Source organism: Psammomys obesus, unplaced genomic scaffold (assembly GCF_907164565.1).
Source record: "Psammomys obesus unplaced genomic scaffold, mPsaObe1.curated_primary_1811, whole genome shotgun sequence".
Classification (NCBI taxonomy): domain Eukaryota; kingdom Metazoa; phylum Chordata; class Mammalia; order Rodentia; family Muridae; genus Psammomys; species Psammomys obesus.
In genome coordinates, this window is record NW_026596040.1 from 31,192,549 (window position 1) to 31,211,008 (window position 18,460).

Sequence of the window (18,460 nt, forward strand, 5' to 3'; positions counted from 1 at the left end):
CCTTCCTTCCTTCCTTCCTTCCTTCCTTCCTTCCTTCCTTCCTTCCTCCCTCCCTCCCTCCCTCCCTCCCTCCCTCCCTCCCTCCCTCTCTCTCTCCCTTCCTCCCTTCCTTCTTTCCCCCTCCCTCCCTTCCTCCCTCCCTTCCTTCTTCCCCCTCCCTCCTTCCTTCCCTCCCTTCCTCCCTTTCTCCCTTCCTTTTTTCTTTCTTTCCCCCTCCCTCCCTCCCTCCCTCCCTCCCTCCCTTCCTTCTTCCTTTCTAAGTTTTAACAGTATTCTTCTTTGAACTGGGGATATAGTTAACAAAGAACGGTTCTAACAGTATTGACCAACCGTAACTTGATCTTTAGGTGTGTCTTCTCTATTTTTGCTAATGAGTGGTGTTTTCAACTGTAATAGGAGAGACTCCTTTGGAGATCTTTGCAAAGTGGCTTCTAATTACATTTGTGGGTGGGTAGGGTGGTGTGGCTCTTCAGTTTTTCTGCTTGTTTCTGCTTTTTTCAAATTTAGTCTTACCTAACCTCAAAAATTGACTGCATTCTTGATTTCATTACACTTTATTGATTTTTCTTGTCGCTGTTACAATTATTTGCAGGCAGCCCTAGCTAGCTCTCAACGTGATCAAATAGAGTTGAAGTACCAAATGTGTTACTCCAGCTCTCATGAAGTTCATGGGAGCAGGTGGCTCAGAATAGAGTGAAAGTATATAACAGTATGGCCAGCTAGGGTGTGGCGAAGTCAGAGCAGTTTATCACAGTGGAATATTCTGGGATGGAATTCTGCTAGCTATAGCCACACATGTGGCTAATATGTTTGTGTGTGCCTGATGCTTACCCTGTTGTTCAAAACAATTCTAGGAGAATGAAAAAGCATACCTTAGCTTCAAATGCAGATGTATTTCAAGGTTTCACAGATAGGGTTTGACATTTTAAGGAGGCAGTAGAGACAAGGTGGTAACTTTGGGTGGATGAGATGGCTAAGCAGTTAATGGCTCTTGCTGCCAAGTCTGAAGATCCTAGTTCTATTCCCAGGACCCATGTAAAGGTGAAGAGAGGGCATAAGCATATGCCTGCATTCCAGCTCCCCCCCCATACACACATGAATTTGTGGGGGAGGGGTAGGAAGGATAGGTAATAGAGAAAACAAATATAAAAAAACTAAAACAAGATAATTTCTAAACTTTAATTAGAAATATTCTAGGAAGAGCTACGTTAGGTTGTGAATTCAAAGTATATTTAGGAAACTTAGGAAGCTTGCTTCTGTTAAAATTTCTACATTAAACTGAATTCCTTATGCGAATGCCCTGATGTTGATATGGGTGTGATATATTTGCAAGTTGCTTACAATCAATATTGTATGGAACAAATCTTTTTCTGAGTTTAACTTGACAGCTATGCCACTGCCTTGGAAGAACACTTCTTTCACTGCCTTTCTCTCTTTACTAAACTTGGTACTTTGGGAAATAAAAGCATCCTATGCCTTTGGGTGAGTCAGGACTATGTCAGAGCTGCCATTGTTCATTCTCACAGATTATCTTGGGTAGTAAGGTAGTATGCCATTGTGTGAACAGGGTAGACTTGGATTGTGTATAACTGTGTTCTAGAGTCTCAGACACATGGAGAAGATGCTTGTTTCGATTATCCTCAAAAAAAATGAAAATGCAATTTATAGCTCAGTAGCGTGACTTGGAAGCAGTATCTGTATAATTTGTAACCAAGTTCATGGATAGTTTGCCTTTGGGTTTGGACTTAGTGTCCAGGATGGAGAACTAGGCAGTATGCAGAATTGGAAAAGGGTGAACCTGGAAGTAGGCAGGCTAGTTTGGGTGTTAGTCCAGAAAAGCAATGGGCCTAAATGAGTGCTGTGACAGGAGGAAAGAGGAGAATCAAGAGAAATTATATTTAAATGCCTGCTTGTTACAGGGAAAGAGAGTTGATGCTTCCTAAGATTGTAGCCTTGGTCAGTGCTGTAGTGTGAATATAGTTTATCTCTTAGAGACTCTTGTCTGGAGACTTGGCCCTTGATGGGCTGTCCTGGTGATTAAATCCCAGGGTTCCACTTTTATAGTGGCTTAATGCCACCCTCGTGGAGCATGTGGTGCACAGGCATTTGTACAGCAGAGGGTTCCCAAAAGATCAAGCTCAGCCCTTCCCTGTTCTCTTGCTGCTCTGTTTACGCACATGCTCCCTTCAGCTTGTAGACTGCTATTCTGACTTTTGAGTCAGAGGCACCTCACCAGAATCCTGGCACCATGCTTTTTGGGCTCTCCAGTAAACAAAATTGCTAGCTAAATAAACCCTTTTCTAGTTGCCATAGGCCAGGGTATTTTGCTTAGCAACAGAAAATTGGGTCAGTCAGTCATGCGTAAGTGTGTGTGAGGTTGTCCACGGGATGGTTGTTGTCCAGGGAAGAACCTGTGGGGTTGAGTTGAAGCTGATAGAATTAGGGGAGTTTTGTTTCTTGGTTTTCCAAAAGAGGATTTCATGGATCCATTATTTAAGGGTCCCTGTGCTAGTGATCTGTTATTTTAAGGATAAGTAGGAAGGTGCTTTTGGATTTATTATTAGGTGAAATAGTGTTGATAAATAATGAAAGACTATTCAGTGAAAAACGTTATCCTCCTGCTTCTGTGTTTCAGGTCCTCAAGTCTGTTCCCTAGAGGACAGGATTCATTAGTTTTTTATTTTTGTTTGTTTTGTTCTGTTTTTTTTTTATAAATGCAATCATAAACATTATATTTGCACATTATTATATTTGTATGTGTTAACCTTCGTATAAAACGGTGAGAGGGCTTTCTTTAAGTACTGAGAGGCAGCCTGGAAGGAGCCACAGTGAGGACGGGGGATTGTAACTTGACAGTGCATACCTCAGAGACTTCCAAGATCTTTGGGATTTTGTGTCATAGTTTTTTTTTTTTTTTTTTTTTTGGGGGGGGGGGGGAGTGTTTCTCCTACAGAAAATATCTTCACCAGAATCTCAAAGGGATCTTTAGCTAAAAAATTTAATCATTGTTTTGTTTTTAAAGCAGGAAGGAGAGCAAGGTATGAGGGAAAAGGAGGGGCCAGGCCTTCTGATGTAATTCAGAATAACTGTTTGCTTGATTTTGGACTTTTCAGTTACTGAGTAAATGCCTAAAGGTTCTATAGTCAATTCACCATCATGACAGCCCCTTGTATGGTGTAATATGATAAGAACTACCCCTTCCCAGGATTTCCATTCCAGTTGAATACAAGGAGGTTGTATCATTCCTTCCGCCAGTGTTTCTGACCTATACAGAAGTTGACTGTGACAAAGACCCCTGTCCTCTGTCCTGTATTTCTTGCTGGTTGGCGTGCCTTTCAGTGCCTGTAGGTGTAGTTGTGTTACACAGAAGGAATGGATGTGCCACAGGTAGTGGAATTAAGACTTGGAAGTTTTTTCAAGGAGTTTCTACTGTTTATGTTCTGTATGGATCCATATTGAATATAGAGTGCTGTTGATTTGATATGAAATGGAGAAAAGTGGAACTGAGGAAATATTTTGTCTAGTGAGGAATGGTCAAGATTTACAAGATGTGTGGTGCTGGAAAGGAATTATTGATGGGATGAAATTTTTCAGCAAGGACAGTTATTTCAGTAAATTTTCATAGGTAAGATGGAGATTTACTGGATGAGAGATAAAATAACTACCACTTTGGTTGAGCTCTGTCTCATTTCAAAAATTGGAATGGTTAAAAATATGGGTCACAAGAGAGTAGAAATAGTGGAGGTAGGAAGAGTTGAATGTGTTTACAGATGACAAGACCAGGAACTATACTAGTTAGGGAAGAATGTGAAAAGCACAGGAGACTAAGAAAGTGGGATAGTCAGGTGATCGAGATTTGGAGATCAGAAGAGGCAAAAGGCAGTCCTGAGATGGGAGCTGCAGACTGGAAGTAGACAATGGAGACTCAGATGTGTCATTGTCATTGAGATCTGGAGATATAGTTGGTTTTTGACAAACCTGTAACCATAATGTCAAGCAAGTAAGGTTGGACAGGGGGATGATTAAGGATTCAACTGTGAGCGAGTTATTCACGGTTGGATGTCTTTAAAAATGAGGATGGAATTTGTGATGAAAAAGACAAAAAAAGCACTGAAATAACAGTGAGGGGTAAAAGGAGGAGTAGCCAGATGCTTTTAAGAAGCTAGTTTCTGTTCTCTCCAGGTCTCACTATCTCCCCCTTCTTTCCTAAGATTTTCTGCATGCTGCCCAGTTTGTTTATTAGTCTCATCTGCTTGTATACAATGCTGGGTAGTCTTTCAGAGGCCCTCCGTGGTAGGCTGTCTCTATCCTGAACTCAGTGGCTAGCTCTTTGACAGCCTCCCCTGATTGGGGTAGCAGCCTTGCCAAGCCACAGAAGAGGACAATGCAGCCACATGAGACTGGATAAACTAGGGTCAGATGGAAGGGGAGGAGGACCTCCCCTATCGGTAGAATTGGAGAGGGCATAGGAGGAGATGAGGGAGGGATGGTGGGATTGGGAGGGGAGGAAGGAAGGGGCTACAGCTGAGATAAAGTGAATAATTATTATTAAAAAATAAAAATTTAATTAAAAATGCTAGTTTCTATGAAGGAGAAACAATAGAGAAAAGTTAAAGTAGCAGGGAGAACAGAAACCTTTCAGGTCTTAGATACGCTGTTTCAAGGGGTCAGAGAAAGACAGGGCTGGTGAGGTGGCCCAGAGGGTGAGGCTGATGAACTGAGGCTCATTTCTGTAACCTACATAAAGATGAAAGGAGACAGCTGAGTTGTCTTTCAACTTCCACTCATGTGCCCAAACACAAGCACACCCACCAGTAATAATAAAAATAATTTTAAAAATTAAAAGCTTACTTGGGGTGTAGCTCAGTGATAGAACAAGCGTAGCGATTGTTGCTTTTATATTTGTCAACTGGAGCAGATAATATTCTTTTTCATGACAATCATTTTGATAGAGATATTACAGATTATATTTTATTATTATTATTATTAGTGCTTTAAAATTCAAGACAAAAAATAAGACTTATTAGGTTAGGGCTAAACAGTGTAGGGCCAATGAGCAATGGCATTTTGCCTCTCATTAGCGTATTGGGCAGAATTTCAAAGTCTGGACAAACACGATTCTATATTTGAGAATATTGTAGAGGAACTCCCAGGAGATTATATTTGAGGGGCATGGTAATTCACCAATTCAAACACTAAGTGCCATACAGTGAGCTAAGCGATGCAAAGGTGACTGGGTGATGTTTTATGTTGAATGACGATGAGTGCAAGTTTTTCTGCTGGTGGTTTTTAGTTCTGAATGGCAAGTAGCCATTCTTCAAAAACTTGAGAGAAAAGCACTCTATGCAGAGAGACGAACCAGTGCAAAATCTTTTAAGGAAAGATGCACCCAGTACAAGGCCAGAAAATAGCTGAGTTGGAGCTGAGGATAAGGAAGTAAACAGGCCTACTCATGGCTGATGCCAGCACAGGGAATGGTGCAGAGTAATGTTTGAATGTCCGGTAGGAAGTCACAGGCTGGTTGTAGTACATGCAGAGAATGTGCTGTAGAAGAGAAGAAATAGAAGCCAGTGCCTGAGGTGAGAGCTGCTAGAACTATTGTGCTTGTCCAGATAGGTGATGGCAACTCAGGTAGTACTTGTTTAATGAATAACAGAAAGTAAGAGGAGCCAAAGCAACTGGTCTGGTTGTATTCTCTTGTCTAAAGAATTTATGGTTTTCTGTTATATAAATATCCTTAATAAGTGGGTAAAGGGTATTTATCATGATGAATGAAGTTACTAGTAGTAGCATTCCATTTTTATGGCTGAGTCATGTATTTAGAAATTTGGGCAGATTAATATTGTTAGAAATAATAATTAAAAAACAACCCAAACTGTAAGCTTGCTGATGAGAGCAGTTTTTTTTCAGTACTGTGTTAGGTTTATCCAACTTTTCAGGGACCACATGTACCCATGGTGGCAGAAACTTCTGAGAGCTCCTGGACTTAGGTCACATTAATAACGGAAGCCGATCTGAGGACGTGGCTGTGTGGGCTGTGGCATTCACACGATTTTATTTGGATACTCATTTCTGCAAATGATTCATTAAATTTTGTAGGTCTTGAAGTGTTAGCTTAATTTTGTAGACCTAGAATCTGAGGTCATTGTCATAGAGAAAGCGTTTGTGTGGCTGTTTCCATGGTTCTCCCAAGGATGCATACACAGCCCGAACAGGTTGCTGCATCCCCTGGAACTGGAGTTACAGGCTGTTTTGAACTGTCTGACATGGGTGCTGGGAACTGAACTTGGGTCCTGCAAGAGCAGTAAGCGCTCTTCCTTGCTGAACCATCTCTACATCCCTGTACACGCGTGTGTTAATGTGCATGTGTGTCTGCTTGCCTGCCGACATGAGATTATGTGCGCAACATGTATGCAAGAGCCCAGACAGGTCAGAAGATAGCATTGAATCCCCCGGAAGTGAAGTTACCAGTGTTGGATGCTGGGAACTGAACCTGGGTTCTGCAAAAATAAGGAGTGTTCTTAGCCACAGAGCCACCTTTATAGACCACCTACTTTTAAAAAGCTAGGATGGGTTGCTAGACACTTTACATTGTTGGTGTTTGATTTTGTGGAATTTGAAATTTCTACTTGAAATTGTTATTGAAATTTCTAATTGAAATTGTTATTTCACTCAGGCACAGGACTTCAGCTGTTCTGGAAAACCTTAAAAGGTTACATTTATAAGTTTTCCAAGCATGTCCAGTAATTAATTAATCATGTTAATATAAAGAAAGGCTGCTGTTTATTCAGAACGTATTTGCCGAAACAGTTACAACCTGTTTTATTGATTGTCTTCATCTCCCTGCCTTCTAGAATATAAGCTTCAAGGCAGGGACTGCTTATTTTTCAGTTGTTACGACATTTTCAGCTTCTGGTCAGCCTCCCTGAGCCTGGCCGAGCCTGCCCTCGTGTCATTGTCACACACCTTCTACTTGATGTGTATAAAAGTCTTGTGTGACAGTTACTCTCATAACCAGTAAGGAAGCTGGCCTCAGCGATGCTGAGCCTTTGTTTCCCAATTGGTATATAAATATTTCTGGAGCATGTTGTGTGCTCAAGGCCACAGGATTAAAGTGGTACATATATAATATACATATATAATAAAGTAAATATGTAATATACAGTGTCAGTTGTATGTGAATACTGTGGGTATGTATAACAAACATTTTCACACTGTTGCAAGGTGAATTTTTAAAGTGAAAAGTTACCAATTTGAAAGTGAAACCTTTATGCTACGGTTGTAGAAACTTTAACTGACAAGGCCTGAGATGGCTCTGGTTTAAGAGAACCTCCTGCTCTTGCAGAGGACCAGATGTCAGTTCCTAACACCTACAAGGTGGCTCACAACCACGTGCAGCTGCAGTTCTGTAGGCCTTCTGCAGACACTACACCCACGTGATACAAGTATGTGCAGGCAAAACACCCGAAGACATAGATGAAGATAAGTTTAAAAAAAAATCTAGCTAAGGAAGGTGATAATCAGAGTCTAAGTCACTGTGCTGTATGATAGGGAACTTTTACGTGGCTATCTTTCTGTAAGACTTTTAATAGGCTCAACCCGGGCTGTGTGCATGCAGTGCATGCACTTTTGCACGGAGTCCTGTCCATACTCTGTACCAGTGATTCAAAAGGAACCCACGTTAGCCTATCTTTGAGATTTCTCAAACAGTGTTTTCCTCCAGCAGATCATGAAGATACATGTGATTTCTTTTCTTCACATTTTCCTTTATCAACAGCCTTTCATTTTAGACAAACATGCTTCTCCCTTTTTTGCAGTATTACTAATGGCATAAAATGATGTGTTTTCAATAAAGAAATAGTTGGAAATACTGGATTGAGAAATGAATCACTTGCTCATAATTTCCACAAATAAAGTTCTATGCTTTGAAGAAAATGTAGAGAACTTTATGTATCTGTCTACTTATTATTAAGTTTTTTTTTTTTTTTTTTTTTTTTTTGGGTGTTTACTGTGGTATTTTAACACAAACTCTTTTAAAAACAGTTTAAAGTCTGAGTCACGTCAGATGAATTCATTCTGCTTGTTCATGTGACTAGGACTGTTCAGTGCCACCTCATCTATAAAAAAGGGAATAAGAATAGAATTGATGTTGGCAATTAGTTATACTTATCTCAGAACATGAAGCTATTTAAAAATTCTCTGTCAGGCATGGTTGTTTGTGTCTGTAATCCAGTTACTCGGGAGGGTGAAGTAGAAGGGTCACTTGGGACCAGGAGTTGAGGTGCCAGTCTGGGAGATATAGCAAGGACCTGTTTCAAAAACAAGAGGAAGAAAAGACCCACCCTTTCTTTTAAACTGTATTTTACATCTGAAGTTAAATGTTTAGTAGTTATGTTAAAATTGTAGAATACCATTTTTGGTAAACCAGAGGTTTTTTTTTAACATCATTGAGAGCTTTGTATGGTCACATAAAGTTAAAAAAAAGATAAAAATCTGTATCAATATGGATAAAATGCTAATTGTTTTTAATAGTTACAATACTGACAATATATCAGTAAATCAAGTCTGAAATTGGAAATAACTTTGGAAATGAAAATTTTGATTCAAAGCAACATATGAAATGTAGACTGGAAATTTTTGCTCATCTATAAAGGGTTGATAGCATTATATTGGTGTGCTACAGTGTAACTAAACATCACTGCCGACAGTTGCATTTGTCATTATTTACATTAAGTAAAATACAAAGTGACATCAGTGTTACAGTGCAGTGAGTTGCATGTGTTTTCAAAATTCTGAAGGGTAGGGATGCACATCACTGGGAGACGCCAGCCTCTTCAGTTTGGCTCGTCACTGTTCTGAAAGCAGCCTGCATCACTGAAGTCCTCCGCGGCTTTGAGACCCCACTGTCCCGCTCCCTCCTCAGTTGCCTTTACTGTGTGGGCCTTAAATCTGTGTCACAGGCATCTGTGGAAGGTCATTGAAAGTAAAAGAAAAAAGAAATCTGCTTATTTAGCAGGGCGTATTTTTAGAATTTTAAAGGTCACGAGCTTCTGACTCGAGGGCTGGGATGGTTTGCAGTATTCCAGTGAATTTTCTGGGTTAGTTTGTAATGTAAAGGAACTTCACTTTTTTATGTTTAAAAAGGATTTCCATTTTATGATCCGCTAGAATTTTGCTTCATGACAAGGTGATTCTTTTTAATGCCCAACCTTATGGCAGAGTGCCAGTGGTTTAGGAAGACTCAGGTAACAGTTGGCCATGAATTAAGTGACTCTTTGCCAGTCCTTCAGGGAAAGTGGTAATGCCATTTACTGGTTCTGTGAGCTTCTGGGAAGTCAGTCTACTTTGCAGATTGCCCATGAGACTGCTATAGAATACAAAATTGTCAAATTTGTTAACCAGTTAAAAGGAAAAGGAAAAAAGAAAAAAAGCAAAAAAGTGGTTGAGAGATGTCAAAAGAACGATGAGGTGTATTTAGTATCTCTTTCTCAGTGCAATTGTCTTAAGAATTAGGCCAGGGGTTCTAAAGAGATGGCTCAGTAGTAAAGAGCACTGGCTGTTCTTCCAGAGGTCCCAAGTTCAATTCTCAACAATCACATAGTTGCTCACAACCATCTATAATGGGATCTGATGCTACATGCAGATACAGCATGCACATTAATAAATAAATCTTTTTAAAAATAAAAGAATTAGGCTAAGATATTTTTAAGATTGAATGGAATGAACCATTTCACAAGACAGTGGAACCTAACGATGTATCTTGAATATTTTAGCAACTCTTCCAATTTTTTCTTGATCCAAGAGCATAAATATATACAGAAACACCAACCTTCGCATTCTTAACACTAATAATTTCATGTGTTCCAGGCATTCTGGATTTAAGATTGATTGTGAAGAGTAGTCTCTGCTGTGTGCTTTCTATCATGAGTTTCAGGCTTGAATGTAGTTGCTTATACAGATGTTTGCAATTCTGCATCTACTGATGCTATATTTGTTCCAGCATCAGCAAAGCTTTTGTTCGTTATTAAGGAAGATAAATGTTAACAAAAAGATACTGTTTAGTGACACATAATCATATGATATATTTAATGACAGCAGTTGTCTTTCATAAGAATTGGGTTAGGGTTCTTTAAGACTGAACCTTGACCTTGAATGACTTTGTTGAGGGCCTCAGGTGTTGTTCTAAATGTTGTAAAGCAGACATGTTTGATTCTTGTAGGCATCATAGTGTTACTGGAGAAGTTTTTTAAAATGCACACTCCTAGTACTCAAGAAGTGCACCAAGCCTGATTACCTTTAATCCCAGTGCTAGGGAGGCAGACAGGAAGATTCTGGTTTCCTTCTGGCCAGTTGGTGTAGCCAAATTGGTAATCTTCAGGGTTAGTGAGATATCTTGTCTGCAAAAGTGAGGTGGAGAGAGGAAGACTCTTGACATCAACCTGTGGCCTCTAAACATAGGCACACATATGCATACATACCTACACCAAACATGCATGCACAAGCACATACATACACAAAAAAGCACGCTCTTGAGCTTCACTTTTATGAAAAAATTCTGTGTGCATACACGTGCTCATTTGCATGTGTGTGGCCTTTCCGATTTCATGACACCTTTAGGAATCAGGAGTTTGTAGGATTAAATTGTTGCCTCCCATCATGAAGCTTCGAGGGTCATGAGGGATTGAACTCAGGCTGTCAGGCTTGGCCACAAGCTACTTGACCCACCGAGCCATCCTACCGGCTTGTGTTGCACACCTTTAAAAGGTGGCATCCTTAGGTGATTATTTGCAACCTGTTCATTGACTTTGCACAGTGATGGATCATTAGGATAAAGCTAAGTGCTAGAAACTCAAATTGTGATAGTTGCTTGCAGCACATCCACTGGGGAGATACTCAGATAAAAGAATGACAGTGCATAGCACACACTGAAGAGGGGTGTGTGATATGGGCAGAGGAGGCAGGGAAAAGGCATATTTATAATGGGTGTAAGTTAACTGAAGCTGTCATAGCTGCCAGGTGAGGCTTTCCTCCTAGACTTGCTAATGCTCTTTAAACAGTGACCACAGGGTCCATGTATATATGGCCCATACAGTTGATACGAATGTGTGTTGTCCAGGAATGCCAGAGGACACCTTGTAGCCTTAGGGGGCAGCTGTGACTAATGAGTTGTGCCTGTTACCCAACCAGGGTCAGTCATTGATTTCTTCCAACTTAGAGTGTTTGAGAGAAGCTGGAAAATAGGTTTTATATGCAGACTCCACACCTAATCTAAAGGCCCCTGAAAAGCAACAGCACACATGCACAGTTAGACGTGGACGACCTGCCATCAGTCAGTAATCTTTGTTGAGAGCAGTGGTTCGCCACATATGGGCATCAGCGCGATTCTGCATTGGGGACCTCACATGGATGCCAATTCCCTGGCTCCACTTAAGGCCTACCAGATCAGAAACTCCGACAATGAGGCCCAATCATCCTCTTCTAACCAGTTTGGTGATTTCTCTGTGTCCTCAGGTTTGAGACCTACTCTGGTAGTCTGGTGCTTCACATTACACTTCTGCGTGGAGATAGATAGTACAGACATAAGCTTGTCCGGTATAAGCGCATGACTGGATCTCTGCAAAGAAGTGTCAGGCCTGGATTATTCTCAGTATATGGCTTGTTTGCTTCTTCTGTCAGAATCAAAATAATGATTCAATTTTTGTTATCTTCCCATCGAGTATTTTGCAAAGAAGTTAATAGGAGTCCTGCTTTACAATTTGACCTCACAAAACACGACATTGTGTTTACTGGATGATTCACATTTGCTAAATATATCGCATGGCATTCCAAAGGTTTGATTTTAAGTCTTGCCAAAAGCAAAAGCTGTGATCGGTAACAGAAGTAACAACCGCCTATCAGCCTGGGTGTATATGCTCGTCACAAGCTGTCTGAGCTACGTGTAGTGAGTGTCTATTCCAGCTCACTTGATGAGCTTCTGTCTCAGTCAGCAAGCAGAACAGGAATGCAGCATGATCATCCCGATAGAAACTACTTGCCATCACAAGTGTTTTGGCCTGTGGTTTTTCAGACTTTGGAATATTTCCACATGTGTAATTAGTTGGGCCTCACTTAGAGGTCAGACCCAAGTCAGTACATCCACTCTGTAGGGTTTCATATGCAGACACCTTATACATATGTGGAAGGCTGTTTTATACACTACTTTTTAGGGGACCTTTGCTTGTTTGCACCCTGTTCTATGAGATCATGTGTGAAATTTGCCATTTTTATCATTAGTGCTCAAATTTTGATGGTTTAATTTAGGCATGTCTCCTTATCAACATTTTCTAAAATGAATTCTGTTTACTGGTATCAGTAATTTAATGTGCTTTTATATTAAGTGTTCTCTCACTGCTAATCAAGTTAAGTTTTAATGCTCATATATTTAATGGTAATATTCGTCCCTATTAGAAGAAATAATTGCTGTCTTCCTTCTCAGAAACATTCATTCAGATTTCCTTAGTACTCTGTTATTTAGATAATATCATACAAAGAACTAAAACTATATATTAATTATGAAAAAAATTAACACCTAGTAAAGTGCCTAAAATGCAATTTTAGAGAGATGGCTCAGCAGTTAAGAAACCATATTGCTCTTTCAGGGGACCTGAGTTCAGTTCTCGGCATCCACATGGTGGCTCACAACTGTCTTTAACTCCAGTTCCAGGCGACTTCAATGCTTCTGGCCATTCATACTCTTGCATGCATGTGGCACATATGTATGCATGTGGTGCCCAAACATACACTCAGGCACATACACATACAAAATAAATGTTTTTTTAATTGTACCCTTAGAATACTTAAAGGGCTGACACAGACTGAGAGGGGGAATCATCTTATTTAAAGTCATAGATTTTAAGACGGTATTGGTCCAGCTTTGTTTATGTACAATATCAATAAAAACACATTTATTTTCACAGGGTAAACCAGATTTGAACACAACATTGCCAATTAGACAAACTGCATCAATTTTCAAGCAACCAGTAACCAAAGTCACAAACCACCCGAACAACAAAGTGAAATCAGACCCACAACGGATGAATGAACAACCACGCCAGGTAAGGAGCCAGTGTGTCCTCCAGTCTTATTTCCAGAAGATTCTGGTAATTTTACCAGGCATAATGCAATGCAAGTAAAGTATGGTTAAATTGGAATGCATTTGGAAAAAAAGTTTCATGTCCAGGCCTATTATAAAGAATAACAATAATAATATAGGTCTTAATAAAATACTTTAAAAGTTAATTAAAATGAATCTAATATTATTGGCAATGGTTTTTATCCTTTCTGTGTTACAATATACCTCAGGCTTGGTTGTACTAATCTTAGTTTTTTAAAGATTATTTTTCTAGGGATAGCATTCACTAGAAGGATGAATCATGAAGCTTGTGTTGTGTTTGGTTTGAAGATATTTTCTATTATTTGGAAATTGCTTCTTTCGCTTTTTGGTTCTGATTTTTAATTTTAAGGAATGAATCCCAACCCTTTTGAAAAACAGTATTAGGTCGAATTTGCCAGTATGGGTATATTACTGTGAGTTCCGTTTTTGTGTAAGTTCAATGCATTTTTCTCTTTCCTTATTTCTTCACCTTTTATCCAGCAGACACTTTTCTTACTATTATCTGAAAGCCTCCCCCTCCCCTCCCCCCCGCTGGTTAACAAGGTCACACAGCCTTCCAGATTGCTCTGCCAACTCCCTCCCTCATGTGGTCAGAAGTAGGTGCTCTATGAATTTCAATCACAACTGGAGTGAGGAGGTGAAGGGAGAAACACTGTATTTTCTCTCTTCGCTATTTCTTCCCACTTATGTGTTAGAAACACTGATTGGCCGACAATGAGTATCTTTTGCTTGAATATTCTCCACTCATCTTTTCATTTGAATTTGTTTCATCTCCAAACTTCATAAAAGACTAGGTCAAATCTCTCAGACATTTGCTCTAGAAGAAACTACAGAAAGAAATTCAGTTCCCACATCCTCTGTAGTGTTTTTTCCTCTTCAGGTGAGCCAGGAAAACAGAAGATGTTTGGAGCCACATTGGATCAGCATCTTGCTATAGATGTCTCAAGATTTGAAGTTCTAAACTTGCTTTACTGTTGGTCCCCAAGAGATCCCACAGGGGCCATGTAAGTGTATCCCATCAAGTGTAAAGATGCACACCTGCATGTGCCCTAGGCTCCTGTCAGCACGGAGTTCTCGGGCCACTCAGCGTCTGTGGGAGGCGTCCTCCCGCGTTCAGACAGGGCGCACGGCTGCTGGCGGCCTTGTGGGCTCAGTTACTTCAGCACAGGAGGCGTTCTGCCAGCTTGAACTCTGCCTCCCTTTATCCAGCTATTCTCTGTTTCCTTTTTTTTTTTCTTCGCACATAACTTATGTTGTCATGAATATCTCTCCTCTGCCTTTTTGATGTTTTAAAAAATTGTTTCCTTACAAAAGATTTTATTATTTGAAAACTTTGGAAGTTTGTAATTGAGTAAAATGCTTAACAAACCCCAAAAGACAGAGGTAGAATGCAAAGTCTAGTGATACATTTACATTGGAAATTTGAATTGTCTTGTTGAGAACAGGTATTATTTAATAGATTTTATCCTCATCTTTTCTTTGCTAGATAATTCTCTGTGTTGTGTATAAACTTGTGTGTTTTATATAAAAGTTATTTGATTGAGAATTTTTGATCAATTTTGTTCTTTAGTTTTCTTTTTCTTTGTTCTTTAATTTTGTTCTAGACCTGAATCCAGTCACATACTGTAAAAGCTGGTATAACTAACTGTATTGTGCTGGATGTGTAGAGATCGGTAAACCTAGAATTCTAAACTGGAAATGAACAGAGTGGTACCTCCTTATTCTTTGCTTTGTTGAAGAGTTTTGAGTTTTTTCTCTGTTATTATGGTTTATGGACTTATTCTCAAATGAAAAGTGTGTGTCCCTTCTCCTCTGTCTCTTGTCAAGGAATGCTAGCATCAGTCTAACCCAAATATTTTGAAGATTTACTCTTTTTTTTTAAGCTGGTCTAGACAGGTGGTATTATAATTATTTAGCAGATTATTTCTGTAACACATCTGTTTTTCCCATTATTCTCGTGTAACCTGACAATATCTTTAGGCTTTTTGATTACACCAAAAGTTGTTTTTCCCTCTTCATTATTTTCAGCCTAAGATCTGAAGTAACATTTGGGTGCTGTATCATCAATATAAAGGTTATAAAGAGATTGTTTTTATAATTGTGTCATCTTAAACAGTCTAGTTAAGATATAAATTTGTTAATTAAATTGTGTGGTTTTAATTATATTTTGGCATATATATGGCAGATCAACAATTGTTGAGTAGATGGTTGTAAAAAATATATGAAGACAAAAAATAAACCTAATTTTGTTACTCACTATTTAGATCCAGTGAAATTGGCCAGTAGTATGTCACCCATTACACAGTTTGGCAAAATTATTTTTATTAGCCAGTGAATGAATTAGGCAACGAGATTTATATTTTTAAGGTTCCCTTAGGTAACAGATATTTTTATTGTTTAAACATATCATTCCCTTTTATTAAGGTGTATAAGTTATTGGTATGAGCATTGAATTTAAGGCCTAGAATAAGGATGAACTTTCTGGATTTTAATTTAGGCTCCACTATCAGTAGGTTTGAAGTGACAGATGAGAAGAATAAAAGTTAGCAGTCCTGTCTTTACAAAAACATTTTATGCCCAGGTCATTGTAGACTTGTCCAATATGAATTCTGTAAACTATAAATTATGAATTTATATGGATTGACTCTTTAAAATGCTCTTTCTTAAAATATGCAAACTATCATATTTGAAGAGGACATTAGAACAGAATTTAATACAGAACACAGTAGTTGTAAACTGTAGAGAAGAATTGGAAGGTGCTGACCCTGGATGTAGGAGAGAAAGCTGGCTGTCATTTTATACGTGGTCGCAGTGTGTTTGCCGTTGTTCTTTCATTAGATTGAACAGAATGAGGGAATTCTCCTATCAGATAGTGACTCCCAGTGGGAAGATCATTGTAGTACCTTGTTTAGCTGATATACAAGACATATTCAAGTAAAAAACAAAAACTAATTGAATTGCAGTTTAGATAAGGATGTATTTCTCAGTACTTCCTTGAATATGTGGATAACTCACTGTTTTGAGTCTTATTTCTTGTCTTTGATGCTGTCCAGTGTCTTGTGTGTCTCTTTTACTTTCAAGTTGAAGAAGTTTCATTTTTGAGTTTTTATTTCCTTTTAATTGTGAAATTAACAGGCTTCATTGTTTTTGATAGTCTGAACATTGATTGTGTTTCTTAAAGAATAATCATGTTTTTCTGTAGGAGTTAATGTTTGAAGCCAGTGACGATGTACTCTTGAGTCTCCTATTTGATCCATCTTGTTTTTTTTGTTCTTCTAGTCCTTTGAAAGGATATGGAACTTTTCCTTTATTCCCTCCTGGAAGCCAGCCAGTCTTTTCTTTTAGAAATAGTTGCTTAAATTATATTAGAAGAAATTGGAAGAAAAGAAAGATGAAGTTTTAAAACCAATTACATTTAAAGTTGTATATGAGAGGTTTCGGAAGTGTTTTAGCATTCATTTAGCATTTAGTAATCCAGAAAATGACTGTTCATTGCAGGCATTCTAACACCACCTACCCTCTGTGGCCTCCACAGTCACTTCTTGTATAGTCTTGTCATAATGGCTTTATGATAAAGAAACAGAGCATCAAGCATAGATTCCCCCAAAGTCTATGATATCCTTTTCTCTTCTGCAGACAAAAAGATTGGCTGTGTTGGCAGAGAACATAGATGACAGGTTCTGCACTAGTTGAAAGTGTTTCTGTAGGGAATTCGGGGAGATGTCTTGTACAGAGTGCTAGCTAAGCAGTGTAGGCTGGCGCTGTGGATGGTCAAGAAGAGTGGGGCTGCTGTGCCTAGAACATTCGGGTGAGCTTAAAAACCTGTTGAGCTGCCATTGGCAGCAGGCCCAAAACAAGTAGGAAGGTTTGTTAGAAGTGGTGTGTGTGTGTGTGTGTGTGTGTGTGTGTGTGTGTGTGTGTGCCTGTTTTTATGTGTTATCATTTTTGCAGAATAAGGGTACGCATGCAGGGCCATGCATATGCTAGGCAAATACTCAGTCACAGGCTATATCATTAGCCCACAAGTAAGGGTTTTATTAGGAAAGAGTAGAAGCTGTAAGTAGGTTATGTCATTGAAAATTCCTTAAATGCTAAGTTTAAAATATGTTTATCATTTGTGTTCTTTATAAGAGAAAGAAATTTAGTAGACCAAGAAAAAAAGTTGCACATATTTTCTTTTATCTAATGAAATTTCAATTTTTTAACCATCAAAATACTTTCTTTTAGTGTTTTAGTGCATTTTGAAAAGCACAATAGTGATTATACATTTGTGTGCTTTAAAAAGTTTCATGTAACACTGCGTACATTTATATCTTCCTATAATTTGTAAGTTAACTACAGTGTATGTTGTGCTAACAATTGCAAGTTATACTTGCTGATGATTTCCCTAGCTATTCCCCAGTTTAAGATAGTATTCAGAGTTTTTGTACTCATTGAGTCTCTTACATGTTTCAGTGGTTTCCTGGGCCAAATTCTCAGAACTATAATGAGCATGGATTCACAGTTTTGATACACGCCATCAACAGAGTTGGAGCAAATTAAAAGACTTTCCATCAGCAAACTAAACCCTGTTTTATTCTGTCTTCTGTGGCATGGCATGTTACTTGTGAAGGTGTTTTGTTTTAGATTTATATTTACTTGAATACCTGTGAAGTTGGATACACTGAGGCACCTGTGTTTCCTGTGTAAGAGCACTCTTAGAAGATTGTGACTATATTGTTTGTTATTTCATTGAGCTGGACTTGGCCTTGGCTTTTGTGGCATAAGCTAATTCCTTTCTCAGAGACCTCACTCAGTAGGCTCAGTCATCTGCCTCTTATATCAAATTATATAGACTGACTTCTTCCACACAGCATTTAAATATATTCATATTGTGCATTATAAACATTTACTTTACCTGTGTGCCCTGTTAACATTTATTCTCTTTCTTCTCTTTAGCCAAACTTTTGTATGATGTCTGTATATTTGCAATTTACTTGTTACTCATTTTAAAAAATTGATCAAATAGAGCTTTTATTCCTTCTCTGCCACTGAAACTGCTCTTTCTATGCTTACTGAATGTGTTTGTTAACAGGATAAAGTATTCTTCTTAAATTCCCAGTGTTAGGCATGGTTACTGTTCCTGCCTCTGAGAACTCTGCGTGTGATGGGGGTGGGATGAGGGTGTTAAGTCTTTGTCAGTATTTGCCTTATTTCGTTCCCTCCCTTCGGCTCTCCTGACTGAGTTTTAGACTGTTGTCTCCCAGGGTATACTATGCATCCTCCATTGTGAGAAACCCTCCATGGATGATTTTTTTCTTCCCATGG

At 38.9% G+C, this 18,460-nt stretch overlaps 1 protein-coding gene across 1 annotated transcript in view; it reads left to right on the plus strand.

The window, feature by feature from the left end:
• Positions 1–18,460, plus strand: part of Mbd2 (methyl-CpG binding domain protein 2) — a 62,147-nt gene that overhangs the window by 14,785 nt on the left and 28,902 nt on the right. The window contains exon 4 of the mRNA XM_055622691.1: positions 12,957–13,094. Within this exon, the coding sequence (XP_055478666.1) occupies positions 12,957–13,094 (138 nt within the window). The remainder of the gene's footprint in view (positions 1–12,956; positions 13,095–18,460) is intronic.